General features: G+C 33.2%; 1 protein-coding gene and 1 pseudogene across 1 annotated transcript; one reads left to right on the top strand and one right to left on the bottom strand.

Annotated features, from left to right (window-relative positions):
• Nucleotides 1–14171: 14171 nt before the first annotated feature.
• On the top strand, nucleotides 14172–16594 carry LOC123220989 (protein DETOXIFICATION 18-like). Its single transcript, XM_044643643.1, has 7 exons — nucleotides 14172–14520; nucleotides 14737–15281; nucleotides 15415–15501; nucleotides 15614–15670; nucleotides 15769–16007; nucleotides 16093–16211; nucleotides 16289–16594. Exons 1-7 carry the CDS (start codon nucleotides 14230–14232, stop codon nucleotides 16400–16402), a joined length of 1452 nt encoding a protein of 483 aa, XP_044499578.1. The 5' UTR covers nucleotides 14172–14229; the 3' UTR covers nucleotides 16403–16594.
• An 826-nt stretch (nucleotides 16595–17420) lies between these two features.
• LOC123227730 lies at nucleotides 17421–20415 on the bottom strand (annotated as a pseudogene).
• Between the last annotated feature and the right edge of the window lie 2571 nt (nucleotides 20416–22986).

Below are 22986 nucleotides of genomic sequence, written 5' to 3'. Positions count from 1 at the left end.
GCTTGTCTGTGATGTGGCATGATTTGATCAACTAAACATGTATGGATAGGATTCATAGAGTTGATCCCCCACACATCACCGACAGTGGACTTGGTTGCATGTAATTTTCACCCTCTGAAGTAGGATCTTCAAACCGTAAACTATCCATACCCTCGGTTACTGATGCCATATACTCAGGCTCTACATCGTCTGAAGGAATGTCGGGCATATCATTTCCATCGAAGTCACCCCAATAGGGAACTATATCTTTTTCTTCATGAGCCCATGAGTTTGCAATATATAATGGGTCATTACTGAAATCAATCAACTTTTCCAAATCGTATTCTTTTTTGACCCAACTGCTTTCTTTTTCATCTTCATCTTCATCTTCATCTTCATCTTCATCTTCTTCCTTCTACCCTTCAATTGGGGTACATGTAACAAAAACAGGAATACATTCCTGAAAGTATTGGGACATATCAAGAAGACCTTGCACATCTTCATCATTTTGGATCTAGTTGGGACAGTCGAGCTCAATTTTTCTTGGCTTCATTGATACTTGAATGTAGTTTTTCATTGGATCAATACTGCAATACTCCGTCAAAAGCTTAATAAATCCCTCGAATGTTGTTCCATAAGGGATTTTAATCAATTGTTTGGCTCCTCCAACATATTTTATTGTGTTGTTGCGACCTTCAATCCATTCTCCCTGGTAACGAACCGATGCATAACCCTCCATTTTAAATATCAATCCTGCAATGACAAGTTTTTGAAGATAATTATTCAGGTATAAAAAAAAAATCAATAATAACTATGTAAATCAGCCGTACAATTATTAATAATTAAAAAAAACTCCTCATATTTTTCTAATATGTTATTTATCCCCTTATAATTATTTAACAATTTATATAACACTTTCGTATGTTATCTTATATCAAAATGCATCTATCTGTTTGTAACGTTTTATTTAAAACGTTTTTATAATATCTATACTTTGAAATAGATATTCAAATTCTATACTTTGAATTACTTTAAAATGTCAATAATAAATCATTTCTGCAGAAATCTGAAAAATACTAGTGGATATATCCTAAAACGATAAATTAAAAAAAAAAACTGAGCTTAAATTCGCATTCTAAAAATTGAAATACCCTAGAATGGTAATAATCGAACAATTCTAAAAAAATCTGAAAAATACGAGTTGATATATGCTAAAACGGTGAAATTCAAAAAAACAAAACTGAAATTTGAATCCTAAAAGTTGAAATACCATAGAATGACAACAATCGAAAAATTCTTCAGAAATAAGAAAAATGTGCATTGATATATCCTAAAGCGGTGAAACTCGGAAAAACCTATAATTTTAATTATAATGCGCCTACAATGTTTAATATGAAAATACGCTCTAATTTTAATAACATTTCATTTGACACCCTTGTATGTCGTCTTGTATCAAAGCAATCCCTATATATTTTTAACATGTTATATAAATCCTATATATATTGTAAAATATCTAAAATCCCCATAACAATGTAAAATATCCAAAAACCCCCCATATTTATCCTAAATTACATTTAACCCCCCATACTTGTCAAATATTATATTTAACCCCCATATTACGACATAAAAACTATACTTAACAAATAAAATGAAGTTTTAGGATAAGATTGGCATAAATATATTTTTTTGATGAATAGTATTTTTTCGAGTCGAATTTAAAAATACGAACTTCCTTCGTCCGAACGAATCCCTACTAATTGATGTTAACAAAAAAAATGAAAATGAGAGTGAGTGTTTGAGTGATATGAGAAGTGTGTGGAAATAAAATGAGTGAGGAGGGTTTATATAGATGAAGGGAAGGGTATTTTTGACATTTTAGAAAAAGTAATGAAATATATAAATAAATATGAAAATGCCTTTACAATGTAAAATATCCAAAAACCTCTCATATTTATCCTAAATTACATTTAACCCCTATACTTGTCAAATATTGTATTTAACCCCCATATTACGACATAAAAACTATACTTAATAAATAAAATGAAGTTTTAGGATAAGATTGACATAAATACCTTTTTTTGATGAATAGTATTTTTTCGAATCGAATTCAAAAATACGAACTTCCTTCGTCCGAACGAATCCCTACTAATTGATGTTAACAAAAAAAATGAAAATGAGAGTGAGTGTTTGAGTGATATGAGAAGTGTGTGAAAATAAAATGAGTGAGGAGGGTTTATATAGATGAAGGGAAGGGTATTTTTGACATTTTAGAAAAAGTAATGAAATATATAAATAAATATGAAAATGCATTTACAATGTAAAATATCTAAAAACCTCCCATATTTATCCTAAATTCATTTAACCCCATACTTGTCAAATATTACATTTAACCCCCATATTACGACATAAAAACTATACTTAACAAATAAAATGAAGTTTTAAGATAAGATTGACATAAATACTTTTTTTGATGAATAGTATTTTTTCGAATTGAATTCAGAAATACGAACTTTCTTCGTCCGAACGAATCCCTACTAATTGATGTTGAAAAAAAAAAAGAAAGTGAGAGTGAATGTTTGAGTGATATGAGAAGTGTGTGGAAATAAAATGAGTGAGGAGGGTTTATATAGATGAGGGGAAGGGTATTTTTGACATTTTAGAAAAAGTAATAAAATATATAAATAAATATGAAAATGCCTTTATAATGTAAAATATCCAAAAACCCCCATATTTATCCTAAATTACATTTAACCCTATAGTGAGTGAGGAGAGTTATATAAATAAAGGGAGGGGTAATTTTGTCATTTTAGAAAAAGTTTTAAATAAATAAATAAATATCAAAATACTTTTATAGTGTAAAATATCTAAAAACCCTCCATATTTATCTAAAATTCTATTAAAACCCCCATAGTGAGTGGGAGAGTTATATAAATATGAGGAGAAGGGTAATTTTGGTATTTAAAAAAAGTCATAGGCATTTTTTTTTTGGAACAGTGATTTTGGGCATTTTGCCTTGGAAATAGTGATTTTGGGCATTTTGGCTTAATGGGAGGGCATTTTGGCTATGTTTTTAAATTTCCCTTAATATTTATGGTATACACCTTTATCTTCAATTTCAAAAAAAATTAAAATCCTAACCTTAACTTCAACCAATCTCAAATTTATAAACACACTAATTATAACTGAAATTAGGGTTAAAATTACATTAAAATCACATTTAAATAATACGATTTTGTTAAAATCACACCATATCAAACTAGAATTACAATAGATTCCAATGTAATTCTAAGCAGAATCGTACTGTTACGGTTCTATTTCAATTGAAATTGTATTGATTCGATATGATTCCGTCATTAACAATTATTCGAAGTTTCAAAATTATATTTTTATAAAATAGGAGTGACAATATTGTAATAAAATTTAGGGGTAAAATATTATTTATTTTTAATAAATATTAAAGATTATGAAGGGTGTTTTTGTTTTTTCAATGTGCACCGTAAAAACTTATTTAATTTTACCAACTGTTTTACGGAAAATGAAAGCAATATCATTTTTCCACTTCAATTGTGGGAACTTGTTATATTGACATCTTGTGGGTGGGATATCTAATTTCATTGCTTGTTTAGTCTGTAATCTAGATTTCTTCAACAATAAAATTATTCGTATATATATATATTTTTATACATAAATATATACGTTTATCTTATCTGTTCACGTTCACCTTTGGTATTTGACAGGCATGAAGCCGTACTTGTACAGCAGACTGTGAGCGACATTAATGGAAAACTTAATTATCTGTCACTAGTTACAGATAAGGACGTAGTTGGTGTGAAATGACATTATGAAAAATTGGAATCTATCTTAAGTATTGGATCAAACCAAGAAATTCTGTCAGCAATCACATTTGTAGACAGAAATTCACCAGTTGATGAATTACCCTCGATGAAGGAAACGTCTGGCGGCAAGAAGGCTCTCATGGTTTTTGATTATGTGACACAATCTGGTCAAATTGAATTTTTAATCGGAGGTCTTGGTTGGTTTGGTCCAGGAAGTCGAATTGTTAAAATAACTAGAGAAGAGCTAGTGCTGACAGAACGTAGAGAGGACAAAATTACAAGGTTGAGGGATTATTGCATGCTGAAGCTCTTATGCTTTTCAATTCGTATGCCTTTGGAGATCACAATCCCGGGGAACGTTATTCCGAGCTGTCAACAAGGGTAATAGTGTATGCTAAAGGTGCTCCATTATTTCTTGAAAAGAAATGGAAAAAGTGCTCGATATTCAACTCCATGTTTGAAAAAATCCTCCATTTTAGTTGGTTTTGTTTTTGTTCACGCATTTGAATAATTGTTCCGAATACAAGTTGATTATGGTTCATGTATTAGTAAGAGAAAGATGGTCAAAAAATTCTCAATCATGGTCATTGAGGATTGAATCTTCTATACAATATACAAAAAGATTGAAATGTTCATTAAATGAAAGTTACAATATTCTGCCCTATACAAAAATTGCCATGCAAAAGAAGCAAAGGGAGTTCAAGTTGGGTAGGATCAATTCAAGACCAGCAATTTGGGTGGTGTAATTCTAAAGCCGCCTTTTTTAACTCTATTGGTCAGCCATTTAACATTTTTAATTCAATTTTATACCATTCCGTTGTCCAAAAGGGAATTCTTGCCGTCTCAAAACAATTTGTTGCTACAGGAACATATTCGCACAACCAAAATGAAGGAATATAATTGGGGATTTAGTTTGGAAAAAAATTTTGATATTGATATAATGCTAACAAATCTCACAGTCATGCTCTCATCTCATATTTTGGAATCCCTTTAATTTATTCAGTCAAATACCATGTGCATTTGTCATCAAAATTCCACACTTGCCTTGATCTGACCAAGCAAGTAAACTAACAGGTCAAAGAAAAGTGCCTCAAGGAATTCAGACATATTAGAAATTATACATACAAATATTTGTTGTCTAGATATAAATGTTTATGATAAAAAATATTTCATCTCATTTATTGATGATCATTCACAACACATGTATCTTTACATGTTTCATAACAAAAATGAACTATTAGATGCCTTTAAGGTTTTCAACGCAAAAGTAGAAAAATAATCTGGAAAATAAATTAAAATCGTAAGATCAAACAGAGGTAGAGAATATTATGATAGATACACTCATGATGGACAAACACCTAGTCCATTTGCAAGGTTTCTTGAAGAGAATAAGATTATTGTTGAATACACTATATCTGGTTCTCCATATCAAAATGGTATAGCAAAAAGAAGAAATCGAACTTTATTAGACATGTTGCAAAGTATGTTTAACAGTTTCAAACTTCCTAAATCATTATGGGTTGAAGCTCTTAAAACAGCAGTGTATATATTAAACTGAGGTCCAACCAAAATTGTTTCTAAAACACCATTTGAATTATTTAAATGTTGAAAATCGAGTTTGCACCATATATGTGTTTAGGGATGCCCTATCCAAAGTAAAAGTTTATAATCCATATCAGAAGAAATTGGACCCAAAGACTATTAGTGGGTATTTCATTGGATATGTGAAAAAGTCTAAAGGTTATAGATTTTACTATCCATCACATAGCATTAAAATTGTGGAATCTCAAAATGTAAAATTTCTTGAGAATGACCTGATCAGTAAGAGCGATCAATCCCTAGACTTAGTTTCTAAGAAAAATCATTCAGATATTCAACCACTCGTTTTAAGTACTAGGTTGTTTGTTGTTCATAACACCCCTCAAGTTCAAATGGATATTAAACAACCAATTAATAAAGTTCCATAAATTGTTGATAACAGTCTAGTAGATCAAGCTATTTAACAATTTCTAGATATAGTTGAACCACTAATTGTACAATCTACTCCACATGAAGATGTTGATATAACATTAAGAAGATCAATTAGAGTAAGGAAATTAACAATTTCTAGTGATTATATTGTGTATTTACTAAAAGTTAACCATAATTTAAGAGTCGAAGATGATCTTATCATGTTTTTATAAGCAATGGATTGTAGTAAATCTGCTTTATGGTACGATGTCATGAAAGATTAGATGAAATCTATGAAAAGTAATAGAGTTTGGGATCTTATCAAGTTACCTAGTTGACAAAGGCCATTAGGTGTAAATAGGTCTTTAAAATAAAGAAAGACTCATTGGGTAACATTGATAGATATAAAACAAGACTCATTGCTAAAGGTTTCACTCAAAAGAAAAGAACCGATTACATAGAGATTTTTTCTCCTATATCTAAGAAAAATTCTTTCCATATAATTATGACATTGGTGACCTATTTTGACTTACAACTATATCAAATGGATGTGAAAAAGACATTCCTCAATGGGGATCTAAAGGAAGAGGTATATGTGAAACAACAAGAAGTATTCTCCTCTAGAAATGGTGAGCATTTGGTGCGCAAGCTTAAAAAGTTCATATATAGGTTGAAACAAGCCTCCCATCAATGGTATTTGAAATTTCATGAGATTATCTCTTCTTTCAATTTCGTAGAGAACATCATGAATCAATGCATATACCAAAATGTTAGTTGGAGTAAATTTTGTTTTCTTATTTTATATGTAGATGATATATTACTTACAACCAATGATAAAGAGTTGTTTTATAAGGTGAAACAATTTTTCTCTAAAAATTTTGATATAGAGGATATAGGTGAGACGTCTTATGTTATTGGTCGTAAGATCCACAGAAATAGACCTCAAGGTATTCTAGATCTATCTTAAAAAACCTATATCAAACAAAGTTTTAGAGAGATTTCAGATAAAAGATTGTTCACTGAGTATAGCACCAATTGTGAATGGTGATAGATTCAATTTGAACCAATGCCCTAAAAATGAACTTGAAAAGAAGCAAATGCAAAACATTCTTTGTACTTCAGTTGTTGGAAGCCTTATATATACTCAGGTTTACACAACACCTGACATTGCATTTGCAGTTGAGATGTTAGGGAGATATCAGAGTAACCCAGGTATAAACCACTAAAGAACTGCAAAGAAAGTGATGCAGTACCTTGAAGGGACCAAAGAGTGCATGCTTATATGTATATGGATTGATAATTTAGAAGTAGTTGGTTACTCTGATTTGGATTTTGTTGGCTGTGTTGATTTAAGAAAATTAACATCTGGATACATTTTTTTGTTTTTTGGTACAATTATATCTTGAAAAAGTGTCAAACAGTCATTGATTGTTACATCTACCATAGAGGCTGAGTTTGTTTCTTATTTTGAGGCTACAACAAATGGTGCATGGTTAAAAAGGTTCATATCTTGGCTTAGGATTGTTGATTCTATTTCCAAACCAATAAAGATCTATTGTGACAATTCAACTATTTTTTTTCTTAGGTAAAAATAATAAAAGTAATAGTCGAAGTAAGCATATCGACATCAAGTATTTAGCCATTAAAGAACGTGTAAAAAAGAATAAAGTGGTCATTAAACACATCAGCACTGAATTGATGATTGTTGATCCTTTGACAAAAGGCATGTCATCAAAAAGTTTTAAAGATCATGCAGAGCGAATAAGAGGTGATCTCATGTTGTAATTGTGATAGGAGTTGGTTCCATCATATGATTGATGTATATACATTTTATGAATAATAAAATTTTTATTCAATATTTAGTTGATTTATTTTCCCATTTTCATGTGCACAATTTTGTTGAGAATAACAATCAATTTTGAACTTGGAATAAACATAAAGTTTATTCATTAAGTTATAAAAAAAATAGATGCATCGTGATACATGAAAGATAATACTAGTTCTTAGAGGACTTATTGTCATGATTTATGTATTTTATTTATTTACTTCAATATGTGAATTTTGGATTACGAATCAAGTGGGAGAATGTCATTTTCCCTTCATTTTTGTAATTGCCCCTATCATTTTGGTAATTGCTTAAAGCAACTGATGGTTGAGTGGTCTATAACTGCTTCCCCTTCATATTCTTCAGTTTACATCCTTTATAATATAATATATATTAAGCCATCTTCAAGGTCCCTAGGTGAATGATTTTAAAAGAAAAGTATACATACACCATATTCTAAAAAATAAAATCACCTAAAAGACACAACATACAAGCACGTTCAAGTGGTATATTCTGCAACAAATCATCTAGCAATGGTGGGAGGTTAGTGTTTGTATTCTACAATAATAAATTTTATGGTTTCTATCTTGAATATTTATGATTGTGCATAGATAGAAACACTCTTTTATGTCCAACATGGGCATGGGTTGCCAAGACTTCAAGGAGTGTCTGATTGACCCATTGTTACAGATAGAACTCAGGATGTAGATTGCAAAATTTTGATTTTCGATATTTGTGGTCTAAGAATCTATATGGTAGGATCAAGTTATTGAGGTGGTAGCCAAGCATAATCCTAGCTGGGAACACTTTGCAGGTAAGTAACATAATCTCCTAACGGTAATCCTTCTGCTTTTGAATCTCATTGACACTTTGGATTGAGAAAGATGATTTTCCTATATGAAAGGTATCTTTATGGAATTATGAAAGAATTGTTAATCAACATATATTTTCATTAATAAAGATTTGTATGATTTACAGAAATCCTGGTCCTTAAAAAGAGGAATAAATTGATTATAATCAAATAAAGGAAACATTTAAATACTTATAATCAATAAATAAAAACATATATTTATTTAACACTTCCCCGAATTTGAGGTGGAAGTTTATATAGCTGCAATTGGAAGCATACTGAATGAAAGTAATCACGAGAAAGCCTCTTGGTGAAAATATATGTAAGTTGAGAGGCTGTAAAGACATAGTGAAGATGGAGAGCTTCACGGGCAACTTACTCACGATTGAAATATAGATAGATGTCATTATGTCGAGTATGAACATGGACAACAAGATTTGTGGCTATGTGGAGAGCAAATTGATTGTCACGGAACATCACGTCAATGGAGACAAGTGCAGGGGATTGTTAAGTTCACACGGAAGATAACAAAACCATCAAATATTAGCAATAACATGAGAGCACGGTACTTTGACTCTAGATTGGATTGAGACACAACAGATTGTGACCAAGAAAAACATAAACTTAGGTGATAGAGCATGTGGAGACATTGAGTCATTGACAACGCAGCTGTTCTTTCGCAGCCTAATCTAATGTGACCGTAAAATAAGAATCAGAAGGTTGTTGGTTCTTCGTTTGCACATTTTGCCTCCCCCTATTGTTCTTTAAATGACCCTTGTGGTTAATCAGCAATAAAAATCAGCTCAACTTGTATTGGTTCAACTTGCATTTCAATACACTTATCCATTTTCTTACAGCTAAGTTGATATTATCAGTTTCAAACCAGTGGAGTTCACTTCTTTGTCGAAACATCAGATTGAGATTTTGGGCAATGATGGACGGCATTTTATATTTGTAAACGATAACTTGTTATCATAGCTCGAAGAATTCAACATTGGCGTGCCTATATATATATATATATATATATATGTAATATAACTCTAACACTTCAACATTGGTCTGCATGTGCTGTAAATATATACATATATATCCCTTTCTTCACCAGCTGCTCACAGGTAGCTGGTTCTATTTCCAGTCATATACCACCTTAAATAAAAATTAATAAGAAAACCTACACGTCTTTGAAACTTAAGAAAGATGCAAATATATAGAACTAAGTGTAAGTTGGTAAGGAGTGATACTAATGATACGCGTCGGTGATCCTGATAAGTTCACAGGCATGGCCTGGTTATAAATAGAGAGGTGAAGAGCCGATAAAGTCAGCAACTTGTCTTTTATCACTACCGGTACGAACGGTGGCTTCATCTTCTTCTTCTTGAATCCCTTGAGGAGAAGTATGATGTTTTCCTTAGTCTCAGACAAATTACTTTTTCTTCTACCAACTTTAATATTTATGGTATACACCTTTATCTTCAATTTCAAAAAAAATTAAAACCCCAACCTTAACTTCAACCAATCTCAAATTTATAAACACACTAATTATAACCGAAATTAGGGTTAAAATTACATTAAAATCACATTTAAATAATACGATTTTGTTAAAATCACACTATGTCAAACTAGAATTACAGTAGATTCTAATGTAATTCTAAGCAGAATCGTACTGTTACGGTTCTATTTCAATTGAAATTGTATTGATTCGATATGATTCCGTCATTAACAATTATTCGAAGTTTCAAAATTATATTTTTATAAAATAGGAGTGACAATATTGTAATAAAATTTAGGGGTAAAATATTATTTATTTTTAATAAATATTAAAGATTATGAAGGGTGTTTTTGTTTTTTCAATGTGCACCGTAAAAACTTATTTAATTTTACCAACTGTTTTACGGAAAATGAAAGCAATATCATTTTTCCACTTCAATTGTGGGAACTTGTTATATTGACATCTTGTGGGTGGGATATCTAATTTCATTGCTTGTTTAGTCTGTAATCTAGATTTCTTCAACAATAAAATTATTCGTATATATATATATTTTTATACATAAATATATACGTTTATCTTATCTGTACACGTTCACCTTTGGTATTTGACAGGCATGAAGCCGTACTTGTACAGCAGACTGTGAGCGACATTAATGAAAAACTTAATTATCTGTCACTAGTTACAGATAAGGACGTAGTTGGTATGAAATGACATTATGAAAAATTGGAATCTCTCTTAAGTATTGGATCAAACCAAGAAATTCTGTCAGCAATCACATTTGTAGACAGAAATTCACCAGTTGATGAATTACCCTCGATGAAGGAAAAGTCTGGCAGCAAGAAGGTTCTCATGGTTTTTGATAATGTGGCACAATCTGGTCAAATAGAATTTTTAATCGGAGGTCTTGGTTGGTTTGGTCCAGGAAGTCGAATTGTTATAATAACTAGAGAAGAACAAGTGCTGACAGAATGTAGAGTGGACAAACCTTACAAGGTGGAGGGACTATTGCATGCTGAAGCTCTTATGCTTTTCAATTCGTACGCCTTGGGAGATCACAATCCTGGAGAACGTTATTCCGAGCTGTCAACAAGGGTAATAGTGTATGCTATAGGTGCTCCATTATTTCTTAAAATTTTGGCTTCCTTTCTCTCTGGAAAGAGGCCACAAGATTGGGAAAGTACACTTGGTATACTTGAGAGAATTCCTAATGCAGATTTCTCAGAAATATTAGAAGTTCGTTATGATCGATTACAAGATGAAGAGAAAAAGATATTTTTAGATATTTCGTCCTTACTGAATGGTGTAGACTTAGATCTGGTAGAAAGAACTCTGAAGGCCCGGAATAATTTCCCACTGGAGATGGGGGATCAATGCCCTTGTAGATAAACATTTAATAACCATTACAAACAATAAAGTAGTAATGCATGATTTGTTACAAGAGATGGGTCGAGAAATTGTCCAACAGCAATCCATTAAAAGTCGACGCAACCACATGTGACATCTTGAATGAATTTTTTGCTCTATATGGGTACATTTTCTGGTCCTGGAGCTAACTTGGAATGCATGGCTTCCATTGGAGACCTTTGCTTTCTCCGATTGGAAGCTTTTTATAGGCGGTCTTTTACATATGAGATGTGTTTTGTTTTAGAAGATTTGTTTAATGATCATGCTGAACTGTTTACTAGATTTGTTTAAATCGACCCATAAATGCCTCATTAGCTCAGCTGATAGCTATCTTTTAACTGGGAAACAATTATTGGCAATACGTTTATGCGTTTAAAATTTCAAGGTAAACCAATATTATTCTGCCTCAGCTTTCCGGTGCATAGTCGGTGGTAAATTTCAAGTGGAAGTTATATTGAAAATTGAAATCAAGTTCTGACCTGCTACTATAGTTGTTAAAAGCGCACTTTAAACACGCTTAAATGAGAAGCTCTTGACAATAGATTCATCACTTTTGGATATGCAAGACGAACGAAAGTCAAAAAACATAACTTAAGCACATTTTTATTACGCTTTAAAAGAAATAAAAAAAGAAGTTATAAAAACGTGTTTTTTAACTTTTCTTTACACTCCTTGTGATATTTAAGCCGCAGCAAAAATAATTAAAATCTCTTTTTTTTTCCACACTTACCCCTAAAAGATGAATGGTTTGACGAAAAAGGGGATGAATTGGGGATGAAAAATTTGATGATGAGAAAATAGATGTGATCTTCGATGATAAAAATGGAAATTTAGATTTCGATTAAAATAAATGTTTAATAAAAGTTTACGTAAATTGAAGAGTTTTATTACCATTTCATATTTTATTATAAACATTTATTTGTACATTTGAAATTCATCTATAATATTATGTTTTGGTATTTAAGTGATTAATTTTTTCTTTGCTTTTGAATCACTTTAAAATATGCATTTTGTTTATCATCATTTTTACTGGTTACGATTGCTACATTGAATTGCGCCTCATAATTTGATGTATTTACCGTTGATGTTATTTTTTGCAGCAAGAATTTGACGCTAGAAGGAATGCCTCTGAAAATCTCTTCTTTTCCCAACAAAAACAAACTCAATTTCCATCAACTTAGGTTACTAAAACCAAAAGTAATCTTATTATCTCTTCCTCGAGACAATTTGATACTATTTTCAAAAACAAATTTGCCCCAATAGTTGGACAGTAGCCAGTAGCACTTGATAGAGAGACATGACTAAATAATGTTATTGGAAGTTTGACCAATGTTATCACTATTGTGATCTAATGATTATATAACACTTTCCTAATAGCATCATTAATGACTTTGATCTCCTTCTAACCAACGGTTGTTTCAAGGTCTCGAGCCTCTCACATGACTACCTCTTGTCTCTACTAATAAAGACAATAGTAAGGTGCCACCAAGCCAAGGATTTAGAATTCTTTCAAGCATACAAACGATCTCATGTCATGAATATATTACATGATTACGTTGGCATATGATGTGTAAACTACAACTCACATCAAGGTGATATTGACTACTAACATGCAGAACATAACTCATATATGAATGACATCAATGAATAACATATAAAATGTAACTTGCATTTTAACGACGTCAATTATTTATGTGTAACACATAATTTAAGCCATGATGACTTCAACTAATAACATGCAAATCATAACTTAAGCCTTGATAACATTAATCAAGGGCATACAAAACATAACTCATGCTATTAAGATGTCAACTTACAACAAGTAGATATTGATTCATGTCATAAAGACATTGACCCTCAACCTTCAATGAATAACTCACGTTATAAGAATATCATTTACTCAGTGTTATCACAGTGGCTTGATGGTTCTCTTTGATAGGTTAGGTAACCCTTGTAACCTAGCTCAATCACCTGATTTGCAGAACCATTTTAATGCATTCAATCTCTTGGGACTTGTTGTATCATGCACTGTATTGTAATTGCTATATAAATAGTCACCTTCATCTTCTTTTTCTTTAATTAGCGAAGTTTGTTTGTTTGTTTTCTTTTCTCCAATAGTTTGTTTCAATATGCTCAATTTTCTTGCAAAAGTAGCAGATGAACAATTTCGTTCCCATTTAGGCCACAAGTTTTACGTAATTTTTGGGAGGCTTGAGAAAGAGACTAGGGTTTTAAATAGTCCATAGTTGATTTTAGAAAGACCTTTCAATCTCTCGTTCTCCTTATACCGAAACTTCAATGTTAATAATTTCTCCATTTTTAACCCATGGTTTTTCCCATTTTGAGTTTTCAACTTGAATCCTTGTGTTCTTTTTACTCGGTTTTGTGTTGCTTAGTTTATTTGATTTATGAGGTTTCACATAGCATTCAGCTTCTTCAACCTCAAGGATGTTATGGATACAGAAAGTTCTGGTCTATATACATTGAACATGATGAATCTGAGGTAGAGCCAAGGGTTGATGAGCACCTGGGCTTCCACCAATGTCGTACGTCTTGCTAACCAACACTGCAACTAACAGTCATTCAATTTCTAAGTGCATGAAAGGCAGATGTCCCTCAGCGTCACAAATATAATATTAAAATGAAGCTTAATTAGCAATATTATGCCTGACAGATCCGACAGCTATGGTCCGCTTATTAAACACTTTGCTGCAATAAGATGTTCATATTTATATCACTTAATTATATTGTGTTAGAATTAAATGTTAAAGTAATAGTATCAAAGATATGGCAGTTGTCAGATTATTTTTACATATTAATATAAATGTTTCTCGTTCATTAATGTTGACTTCGTTTTATTTTGCTTCTTGTTTGTTGAATACCCTTCAAGATAAGAATGATATCAAGCACAGGTATAAATGATGGAAGTGGATCAACACCATTGTTAGACGCTGCCGGTCGTCAAGATGTGGAAGAAACCAGCAGCGGAAGTTGGTGGAAGAAAGTTTTGGACGTGGAAGAAGCTAAAAATCAAGCTCTCTTTTCCCTGCCTATGATTCTAAGCAATGTTTTCTATTACGCAATTCCTTTGGTTTCTGTCATGTTTGCCGGTCACCTTGGCGATCTTGAGCTCGCCGGAGCCACCCTTGCCAATGCTTGGGCGGTCGTCACTGGCTTCGCTTTAATGGTAAATAATTCAAAAAACATCTTGGCAGTTTAATACAATCATAAACTATTTAATTAGTTACATCTTAGTATACAAAATAGTAGATGAGATTCAGCCAAGGGGGTCAGACCAATCCATTCGAATCATAGAATAATTGCTTTCTTTTGACTTTTTTCTTTTTCTTTTTGGTGGCATCATATACCTTTGTAGATTTATTGTCTTCTCTTCTTATTGTAGATTGGGTTAAGTGGATCACTTGAAACACTTTGTGGTCAAGGATTTGGTGCTGGATTGTATCGAATGTTGGGAATATATCTACAATCATCTTGCATCATATCATTCTTCTTCTCAGTGATTGTATCCATTGTCTGGTTCTATACTGAACCTCTTCTTATTTTACTTCATCAAAATTCTGCAATTGCAAAACAGGCAGCTCTTTATGTGAAGTATCTTATTCCTGGTCTGTTTGCTTATGGTTTTTTACAAAACATTTTAAGGTTTCTTCAGACACAATCCATTGTCCTGCCATTGGTTGTGTGTTCAGCTGTACAAATGGGCATTCATTTTGGGATTGCATATGCGTTTGTTCACTGTACATCCCTAGGTTTCAAGGGTGCTGCATTAGCAGCTTCAGTTTCATTATGGATATCGATGCTGTTCTTGGTGATTTATGTCCTTCGTGCGAAGACGTTTGAACATACATGGAAAGGATTTTCTCTTGAATCATTCAGTTCCATCCTTGCAAACTTAAAACTTGCTCTGCCTTCTGCAGGAATGGTATGGTAAGTATGCCCAAATCTTCTTTTGCCATTATTCTTCTCCTTGATTCAAGTCCTATTAGACTCACAACACCACTTGTTCTATCTCATTTAAGTTCATTTTGAAGAATCAACTAAACATTCTATACTTTTCCAGCCTGGAATATTGGGCTTTTGAGATTCTGGTGATCTTAGCTGGATTGATGCCAAACTCAGAAGTAACAACTTCATTGATTGCAATGTGGTATGCTTCAATTTTCTATACATTTTTATCCCTTTGTCATATTTTATCTTAAACTGATTATTTAGTATCCCTTCAATGTGTTTTGTTTCTCAATGGCTTTTATATTCTTCAGTGTGAACACAGAAGCTATAGCCTACAACATTACCTATGGTCTCAGTGCGGCTGCAAGGTTTGAACTTAGAACAACTGCATATGAGTTCTCTGGTTTCATTCCGCGGTTTGTTTCAGAAATTTGATTAGAGAAAGCTCACATTTAACTTATGACAGCACGAGGGTGTCAAATGAGTTGGGCGCAGGAAATACCAATCGAGCTAAAAATGCCATGATTGTGACTCTGAAGCTTTCTATCATCCTTGCTCTTATATTTGATCTTGGCCTGGCCTTTGGTCATAACATTTGGGCTAACTTCTTCAGCAACAGCTCCATGATTATCAAGGGGTTTACCGCTTTGACGCCCTTTCTCATAATATCGATAACTTTAGACGCTATGCAAGGCATATTATCAGGTTCTCATCATCAGATTTCATACCTTCTATACGTACATGCAAGTATTTCGATTGTTGAAGTAACACTGACAAGATTCCTATGCAGGAGTGGCGAGAGGATGCGGGTGGCAGTACTTGGCCGTGTGGGGTAACTTAGGGACATTCTATGTCGTTGGCATGCCAATTGCGCTGGTACTTGCATTCAAGTTAAAACTCTATGCAAAGGTGTGACAATGGTGAAGCTCCACTTCATAATTTCTGTAGTCATATTCATCCTCTAATGGTTTATTTTGATGGTACAGGGATTGTGGATTGGGTTAATCTGTGGGCTCTCCACCCAAGCCATCACTCTCTTGCTGATTACAATTCGGCAAAATTGGACTAAATTGGACATTCATGTCAATAGATCAGATTAAGAAACCCCAAATTTTATTTGATGAGAAAGTAGTTGAATATCTTCAGAGGACAAGATGTAAAATTTTATTTCAATTCAGTTTAGCTTAGAATTATATAGATATGAGCCAGAGTGTAATACCCTTAGGCAAATCTCACATCGGCAAAGTATGGGAGAGATGTCGGGTTTGTCTGTACTCTGTCTATATATCTCATATCGGTTAAAGGTGGGAGAATTTGACTAGTTAAATAATCTGTGAACTCCTTAAACTGTTAAGACGTGTTTTAGGTTACAAAGTTCAAAAGTAAAAACCATGATGGACTGTGTGTTCAAAGTGGACAATATCTTAACAATAGGTTAGGGTATTAGACCAGGGATGTTACAAATGATATCAGAAGGGTTTTGTGTGACCCCTTGAACGATGGTGGGGCAAACCTCAGTAAGGACATTAAGTCTTGTAAGAGGAGTGTATGTAATACCCTTAGGCAAATCTCACATCAAAAAAACACAGGAGAGATGCTAGCTCTGTTTGTACTCTGTCTATGTATCCCACATCGATTAGGGTTGAGAGAATTTGACTGGTAAATAGTCTGTAAGCTTCCTAAACTGTTAAGACGCGTTTTGGTTTGCAAAGCCCAGAAGCAAAAACTATAATGGATTGTGTTCCAGAATGGACATTATCTTAACAGTGGGCCGAGTTATTAGATCAGGGATATTACACAGAGTTAGGATCATCTGAAAAGTTCATGAATGCTCATACTAAAAGCAAATAATTTGATAAGTTCAGGTAGAAGTAGATTTGATTTGAGCCAAGCTTAGCTAAGTTTGGGGTTGGCTCAATTCATACTAGGCTTACTTGATCAAGATTTCAAATTTACAAGAGCAAGCAGCTGTATGATGTATCTTGTTCCCGCTCGTTTTACATATGGCTTTCAGTTTCAGCCCAACATATCAAGTTCCCCTGGACATAAATTGGTCATCTTTTCAACTCCCCACAGATCCTTTTGTATTAACAATATTTAGGATTTCATTTTCTCTAATCACAGGGATCTGCCTATATTAGTCCAGTTTAGCCAGAGTGCTATTAATAGAAGGGTGCTTGCTTGGGTAGTAAGACCACAGATTAATCCAATCCACAAGCCCTGCATAATGCACCAGACACACAACATAAATAGCCGAAGGAGTCAAGTATCTGCGAAGAACACACACTTTAATTGTTGCATCGATCGATCGCTCACCTTAGCATGAAGCTTCAACTGAAATCCAAGAATTCCTACAATTGGCATCCCAATGAAATAGAACGTTGCTAAATTAGCACACACAGCCAAGTGTAGCCAACAGCATCCTCTTGCCACTCCTGCACCATAAAACTTAGAAAATTTTGACACACAAGGAGGAGAAATACAGATTATGATTTGCAGGTATAGTGTAGAAAAAATGAGTGAGACAAACCTTATAAGACACCTTGCACAGAGTCTAACATGATTGAGATTGCAAGCAAGGGTGTCAAAGAAGCAAATTGCTCTATCATTTCAGGGATGTCAGTGATGAAGCTAGCCCAAATGTTATGGCCAAAGCTAGAAGAAGTATTACTATTAGAGAAACGAAAATTGAAAGCTTGAGAGTCACAGCCATCGCATTCCTGTCTCTATCGATATTTCCTGCTCCCAACTCATTTGACACCCTTGTGCTGCATCACACAGACACAAACTTTCTTTCTATAAATTTCTGTTGATGGAAACCAACAAACTGAAGAATTTTTACTGACCTTGCAGTAGCACTCAGGCCATAAGTAATCATGTAGGCAATATCTTCTGTATTCATACTGAAGATTAATAAAGCCATATGAAAAACAAAACAACACCTATCTGTTAAAATGTTCATCAAGGATAAATAATCAGAAGCACAAAAGAATGCTTTACCATATTGCTATCAATGATGTTGTTTGTTCAGAGTTTGGCATCAATCCAGCTAAGAACACAAGAATCTCAAAACCCCAGAACTCCAATCTGAGAAGGTAAATATGAAGATCATAATTGAGTGAAGGTTTTATATGATTTAATTGCTGTGAGATTCTAAGCCCATTCCAAGTGGAAGAATGAAAATTTGAGCAGACTTACCATACCATTGCTGCAGAAGGTAAGGCTAATTTTAAGTTTATGAAGATGTAACTGAGTGATTCAAAAGAAAATCCTTCCCATGTACGTTCAAATTTCTTTGCACAGAGGACATACATTGCCAACAAAATGGTGGAAATCCATAGTGAAACTGAAGCCGCCAATGAAGCTCCCTTGAAAAAGGGGTGTCCAACGAATAAAAGCACATGCAATACTAAAATGAAAGCCAAGTGGAACAGCTGAGAACAACACCAATGGCTTCACAATGGATAGCGTTTGAACAAACTTTAAAATATTCTGAAAAAAGCCATATGCAAACAGCCCAGGAATGAGATATCCCACATAGAGAGCTGCTTGTTTTGAAATATCGGAATCTTGATTAAGGAAAACGAGAATAGGTTCAGTATAGAACCACAGAATGGACACTGCAATTGAAAAGAAAAAAGATATAATGCAAGATGACAGTAAATATATTCCCAGCAAGCTGTACTGTCTAGCACCGAATCCTTGACCGCAAACGGTTTTCAGGGCTCCACTTAATCCTCCCTAAAACAATAACAAAGAAAGAACCCAATTCACAGAAAACTCAATCATATAATGATGAAACATTTCATATTATTTTCTTCATATTGGTGCATACCATGAGAGAGAAGCCCGTTACAGTGGCCCAGGAGTTCGCAAGAGTGGCTCCGGCAAGTTCAAGTTGTCCTAGGTGGCCAGCAAACATGACAGAAACCAAAGTAATGGCCTAGTAGAAAACACTGGTGATAACCTAAGTAGCACGGAAATGGAACGTGGAAACGGTGAAACATTGAAACGGAAACATTGAAACGTCTTTATTAAAAAATATAGGAAACGAAAATATAGAAAAACGTGTAAATATGAAAAATATGAGAATTTTATTATAAATACCAAAATTTTATTAAAAATGTATAACCTTTAAAAATATACAAATATTTTTATATAATATAAGAACAATTTACTTTAATTATTTTTTCCTTTTATTTTTTTATCTTGTAAATTATTTAAAAGTGTGCATAAAGAAATGTTCAATGAAACTAAGCTTTTACTACTGTAAGCCTGTAAATATGAACTAGTTGGACCTGTATAAACTAAAGTCTCTATGTAAAATATGCATTATAGCTTAATGAAACTGTTTCTACCCTTGTAAACCTTAGAGCCGGCAAATATAAATTATAACCAATGCCTCTGATCAAAAAAGAAAAAAAATGAAAGCTCCCCAAAACCCAACAATTAACAACCATGTTATTTACTTCTCTCTTTGTAATTCATTTTTCTTAAAACACAGGTGAATAAATTTAGGCAATGTAGCTTATCACTAGGACACATAATCAGGTACTGTAAAGGTGTTCAATGTTTCCCAGGCTTTGGATCCATTTCGGCAGAGAACGAATGAAAAATAAGAAAGAGGGAGAGAAGACTGGTGAAACAGATACCCGGAGGGGAACTAATAATTGGAAGGATGAAACAAATAGTTGGAAGGAGGCAACAACTAGTGGGAAGAAGGACAAAACGAAGGAGGAGAGATGAGTTTCGTCGGAGAGGAGAGGAGGTTCAGATGTCGGAACATTGAGAAGACAAAACTAGTATGAGAGATGTGGTTTGAAATGTTTACAGAAGTGGAAATGCAATGGATTTCTACAAAGAAACGCGTTTCAGGTACTGAAAATGTATTTTGCATCTTTTTAAAATTTCCAAAATGGCTCCGAAATGTCTTGTACCAGTTTTAGGGCATTTCAAAATCGGCAAAATGCACCCCTTGGAGTGTGTTTCCGTGCTTCCTTGATGATAACCTTTGGAAGTGAAAACAGGCTTGAGCTTTGGCCTCCTCCACATCCAAAATTTTCTTCCAGCATCTTGCTGATGCTCCGTGCAAATCACCAGTGACCACTGGCATCTTTAATTTGCGCACAGAGTTATTCTTGTTTGTGTCAGCTCCTACGAAAATATATTAAATGTACTTTTTCCAACCAAAATCCAGTGTATAAACTGGGGAGGAGAAAGAGAGGAAGAAGAGTCAATAACGTAACCACGTCAAGCATTACACTCTGCATACATTATAAAATTCTTATAGTAGTGTCAATACCATAAATATAGATATTAAGTTAAACCACGGAAAATAATCTTGTAACTTATTTATCTCCTTGTTTATTTCTATTTATTCTTATTAAGGACATTATTTGTAATATCTTTAGTCAATTACTGTTAATGTATAATTTATTTTGAATAAACAATTTATTATGGTTTGGTTTTTCGGATTTACCATTCAAAACTCATCTTATTAGTTTACAAACTATTTGATTAGTTTTATCTTAACATCTCAAATAATATAAGATATACGTATAAACAAATATATCTACTATATAAAACTTTAAATTATATGCATTAATTGATAATAAAAATCGCATCAACAACTATAATCATTTTCTTTTTTTTGGGTAAAACAGGAGACTGAGCCCAAAAATATAAATAAATAAATAAATCAATTGGGAGTTAAAGCTCCCCTAAAATCACATTCTAGGATCTCTTAAAATTTAGGAAGAGCTCCAAAAAATATAAAAAGGAGTTATGTAAAACTAAGACTTTTTCTTACAATTCAATCAGTAGCACAATTTGCTTCTCGAGGTAGAATGAAGAGTGTTTATATGCCAATTCAAAAAAAACATACCCGGTATGTTAGTAGTAGTGCTGGCATTATGACCAATAATAAAGTCCTTACTAAAAAGGTCAAAGGACAATTTCCCACCCAATGTTTAGTGAAAAGACAGATTTCCACCCATTAACTTAGGGTTGGATTCGAATTGAGCCAATTTGAACTCAAACTTAACTCAGATGAGCCCAAAACCAGCCAACCCTAGCCAAGCTCGAGCTTGAGCTACTCATCTGATTTTTTAATTAAAAATTTTGATACAAAACGACGTCATTTTAACCAATATGTATTAAAACGATGTTGTTTTAATAACAAAGAACAAGCTGAATTGAATTCGAACTGAGTTCAAGCTTTGCTTTCATGAGCTCGTCAAGCTTGAGCTCAACTATATGTGAACCGAGTAGAGCTTAAGCTCGACTTAGTTCGAATCCAACCCTACATTAACTTTCAAAACCCAAATACTCACCCATAAGTTAAAATTTATTGTTGATATTAAGGGTAAAATGGTTATTTAGCTAAAAATATTTTAAAAACTAAAAAATCATCACATTTGGCCCCCCTAGGTTTAAAAACTAACATTTCCCCCCACCCAAGTTTGAAAATTCATCATTCCCCCATAGGGCTTGGGATTTTTTTTTAGTTTCTTCTGGTGAGTACAGTCGGCCTTCCCCATTAATCTTCCGTCGGAAGCCAAAGAAGAAGGCCAATGGATCTCAACCACGAGTAGAAGCATCTCCTCGATGTCGTCATCGCACTATTTGTCTCCCTAGAGACATTGATCAATTTGTCTCCCTGGTGTCTCTTTCATTGCACAATTTGTCTCCCCAATGTCTCTTTCGTAGAGTGATTTGTCTCCCCCACGTTTGGAGGGAAAGGGAGCGTCAGTAAGGGAAAGAGTGTTGGGAGGAAGAGATTGATAGGAACGGAAATGTCGACAAAGAAGCTCGCCAGAAAAAACTGGAAAAAAGTTCCAAACCCTAGGGAGAATGGCGAATTTTCAAACCTTGGGTGGGTGGAAATATTAGTTTTTAAACCTAGAGGGGGCAACATGTGATTATTTTTTAGTTTTTTAATCTTTTTAACTAAATAACTATTTTGCCTTTAATTTTAATAGTGAATTTTAATTGATGGGTAGGTATTTGAGTTTTTAAAAATTAATGGGTGGGAATCTATCCTTTCACTAAACCTTGGGTAAGAAATAGTCCTTTGACCTACTAAAAATGGTGTCAATCACCTTCTTACAATCAAACTCTACTTTAAGCCTTAGAAGATGACATGCCCAAACAAACTTTAATCTATGATAGACGACCACAACTCCATAATGAAAGGTGTACATTTTCTATTTATAAAAGATTGCATAACAATTGTATGTATGGAAAATTTTGTCTCATGAATTTTTCTTTCTTTTCGAGTATCTTTTAGGAATCATGGACACTAATTTTGGTTAACAGTATGCATTGTTTGACATTATAAACATTAAAAACACGTGTTTAACATGAAGATTTTGGAGCAAAGAAAAGAGTGATTTTTAGTCAAGTCATAATTGATTATGACACTCATGATCCAAAGGCAACATTTTCTATGAGTCTTATCTAAACTAATCTAAGTACGACACTTTGTAATATTATAATGAAACTTCATTTTACTTTAGCTTCTGCATTATGCATGAAATAAAAAACAGTGTCCCAGCTAAGCTCTAGAGTAGAGACCACAGCTTTAACCTGTCATTGCTGTCAACATACCCTGTACCAAAATAGAGCATATAATTCAACAGGAAATTAATTGAAACAAGGGAGATAAAGAAAGAGAGAAATTAAG

The sequence above is a fragment of the Mangifera indica genome, chromosome 1 (assembly GCF_011075055.1).
Source record: "Mangifera indica cultivar Alphonso chromosome 1, CATAS_Mindica_2.1, whole genome shotgun sequence".
In the NCBI taxonomy this organism is placed as follows: domain Eukaryota; kingdom Viridiplantae; phylum Streptophyta; class Magnoliopsida; order Sapindales; family Anacardiaceae; genus Mangifera; species Mangifera indica.
Note: the sequence above shows the minus strand (reverse complement) of the source record. Positions and strands in the feature narration are given on the sequence as shown.

Coding starts and splice junctions, on each gene's coding strand:
- LOC123220989 (XM_044643643.1), top strand. CDS start 14,230: ATGATATCAAGCACAGGTATAAATGATGGAAGTGGATCAACACCATTG. Junction 14,521..14,736: donor TCACTGGCTTCGCTTTAATG/GTAAATAATTCA, acceptor TTCTTATTGTAG/ATTGGGTTAAGTGGATCACT. Junction 16,008..16,092: donor TATGCAAGGCATATTATCAG/GTTCTCATCATC, acceptor ATTCCTATGCAG/GAGTGGCGAGAGGATGCGGG.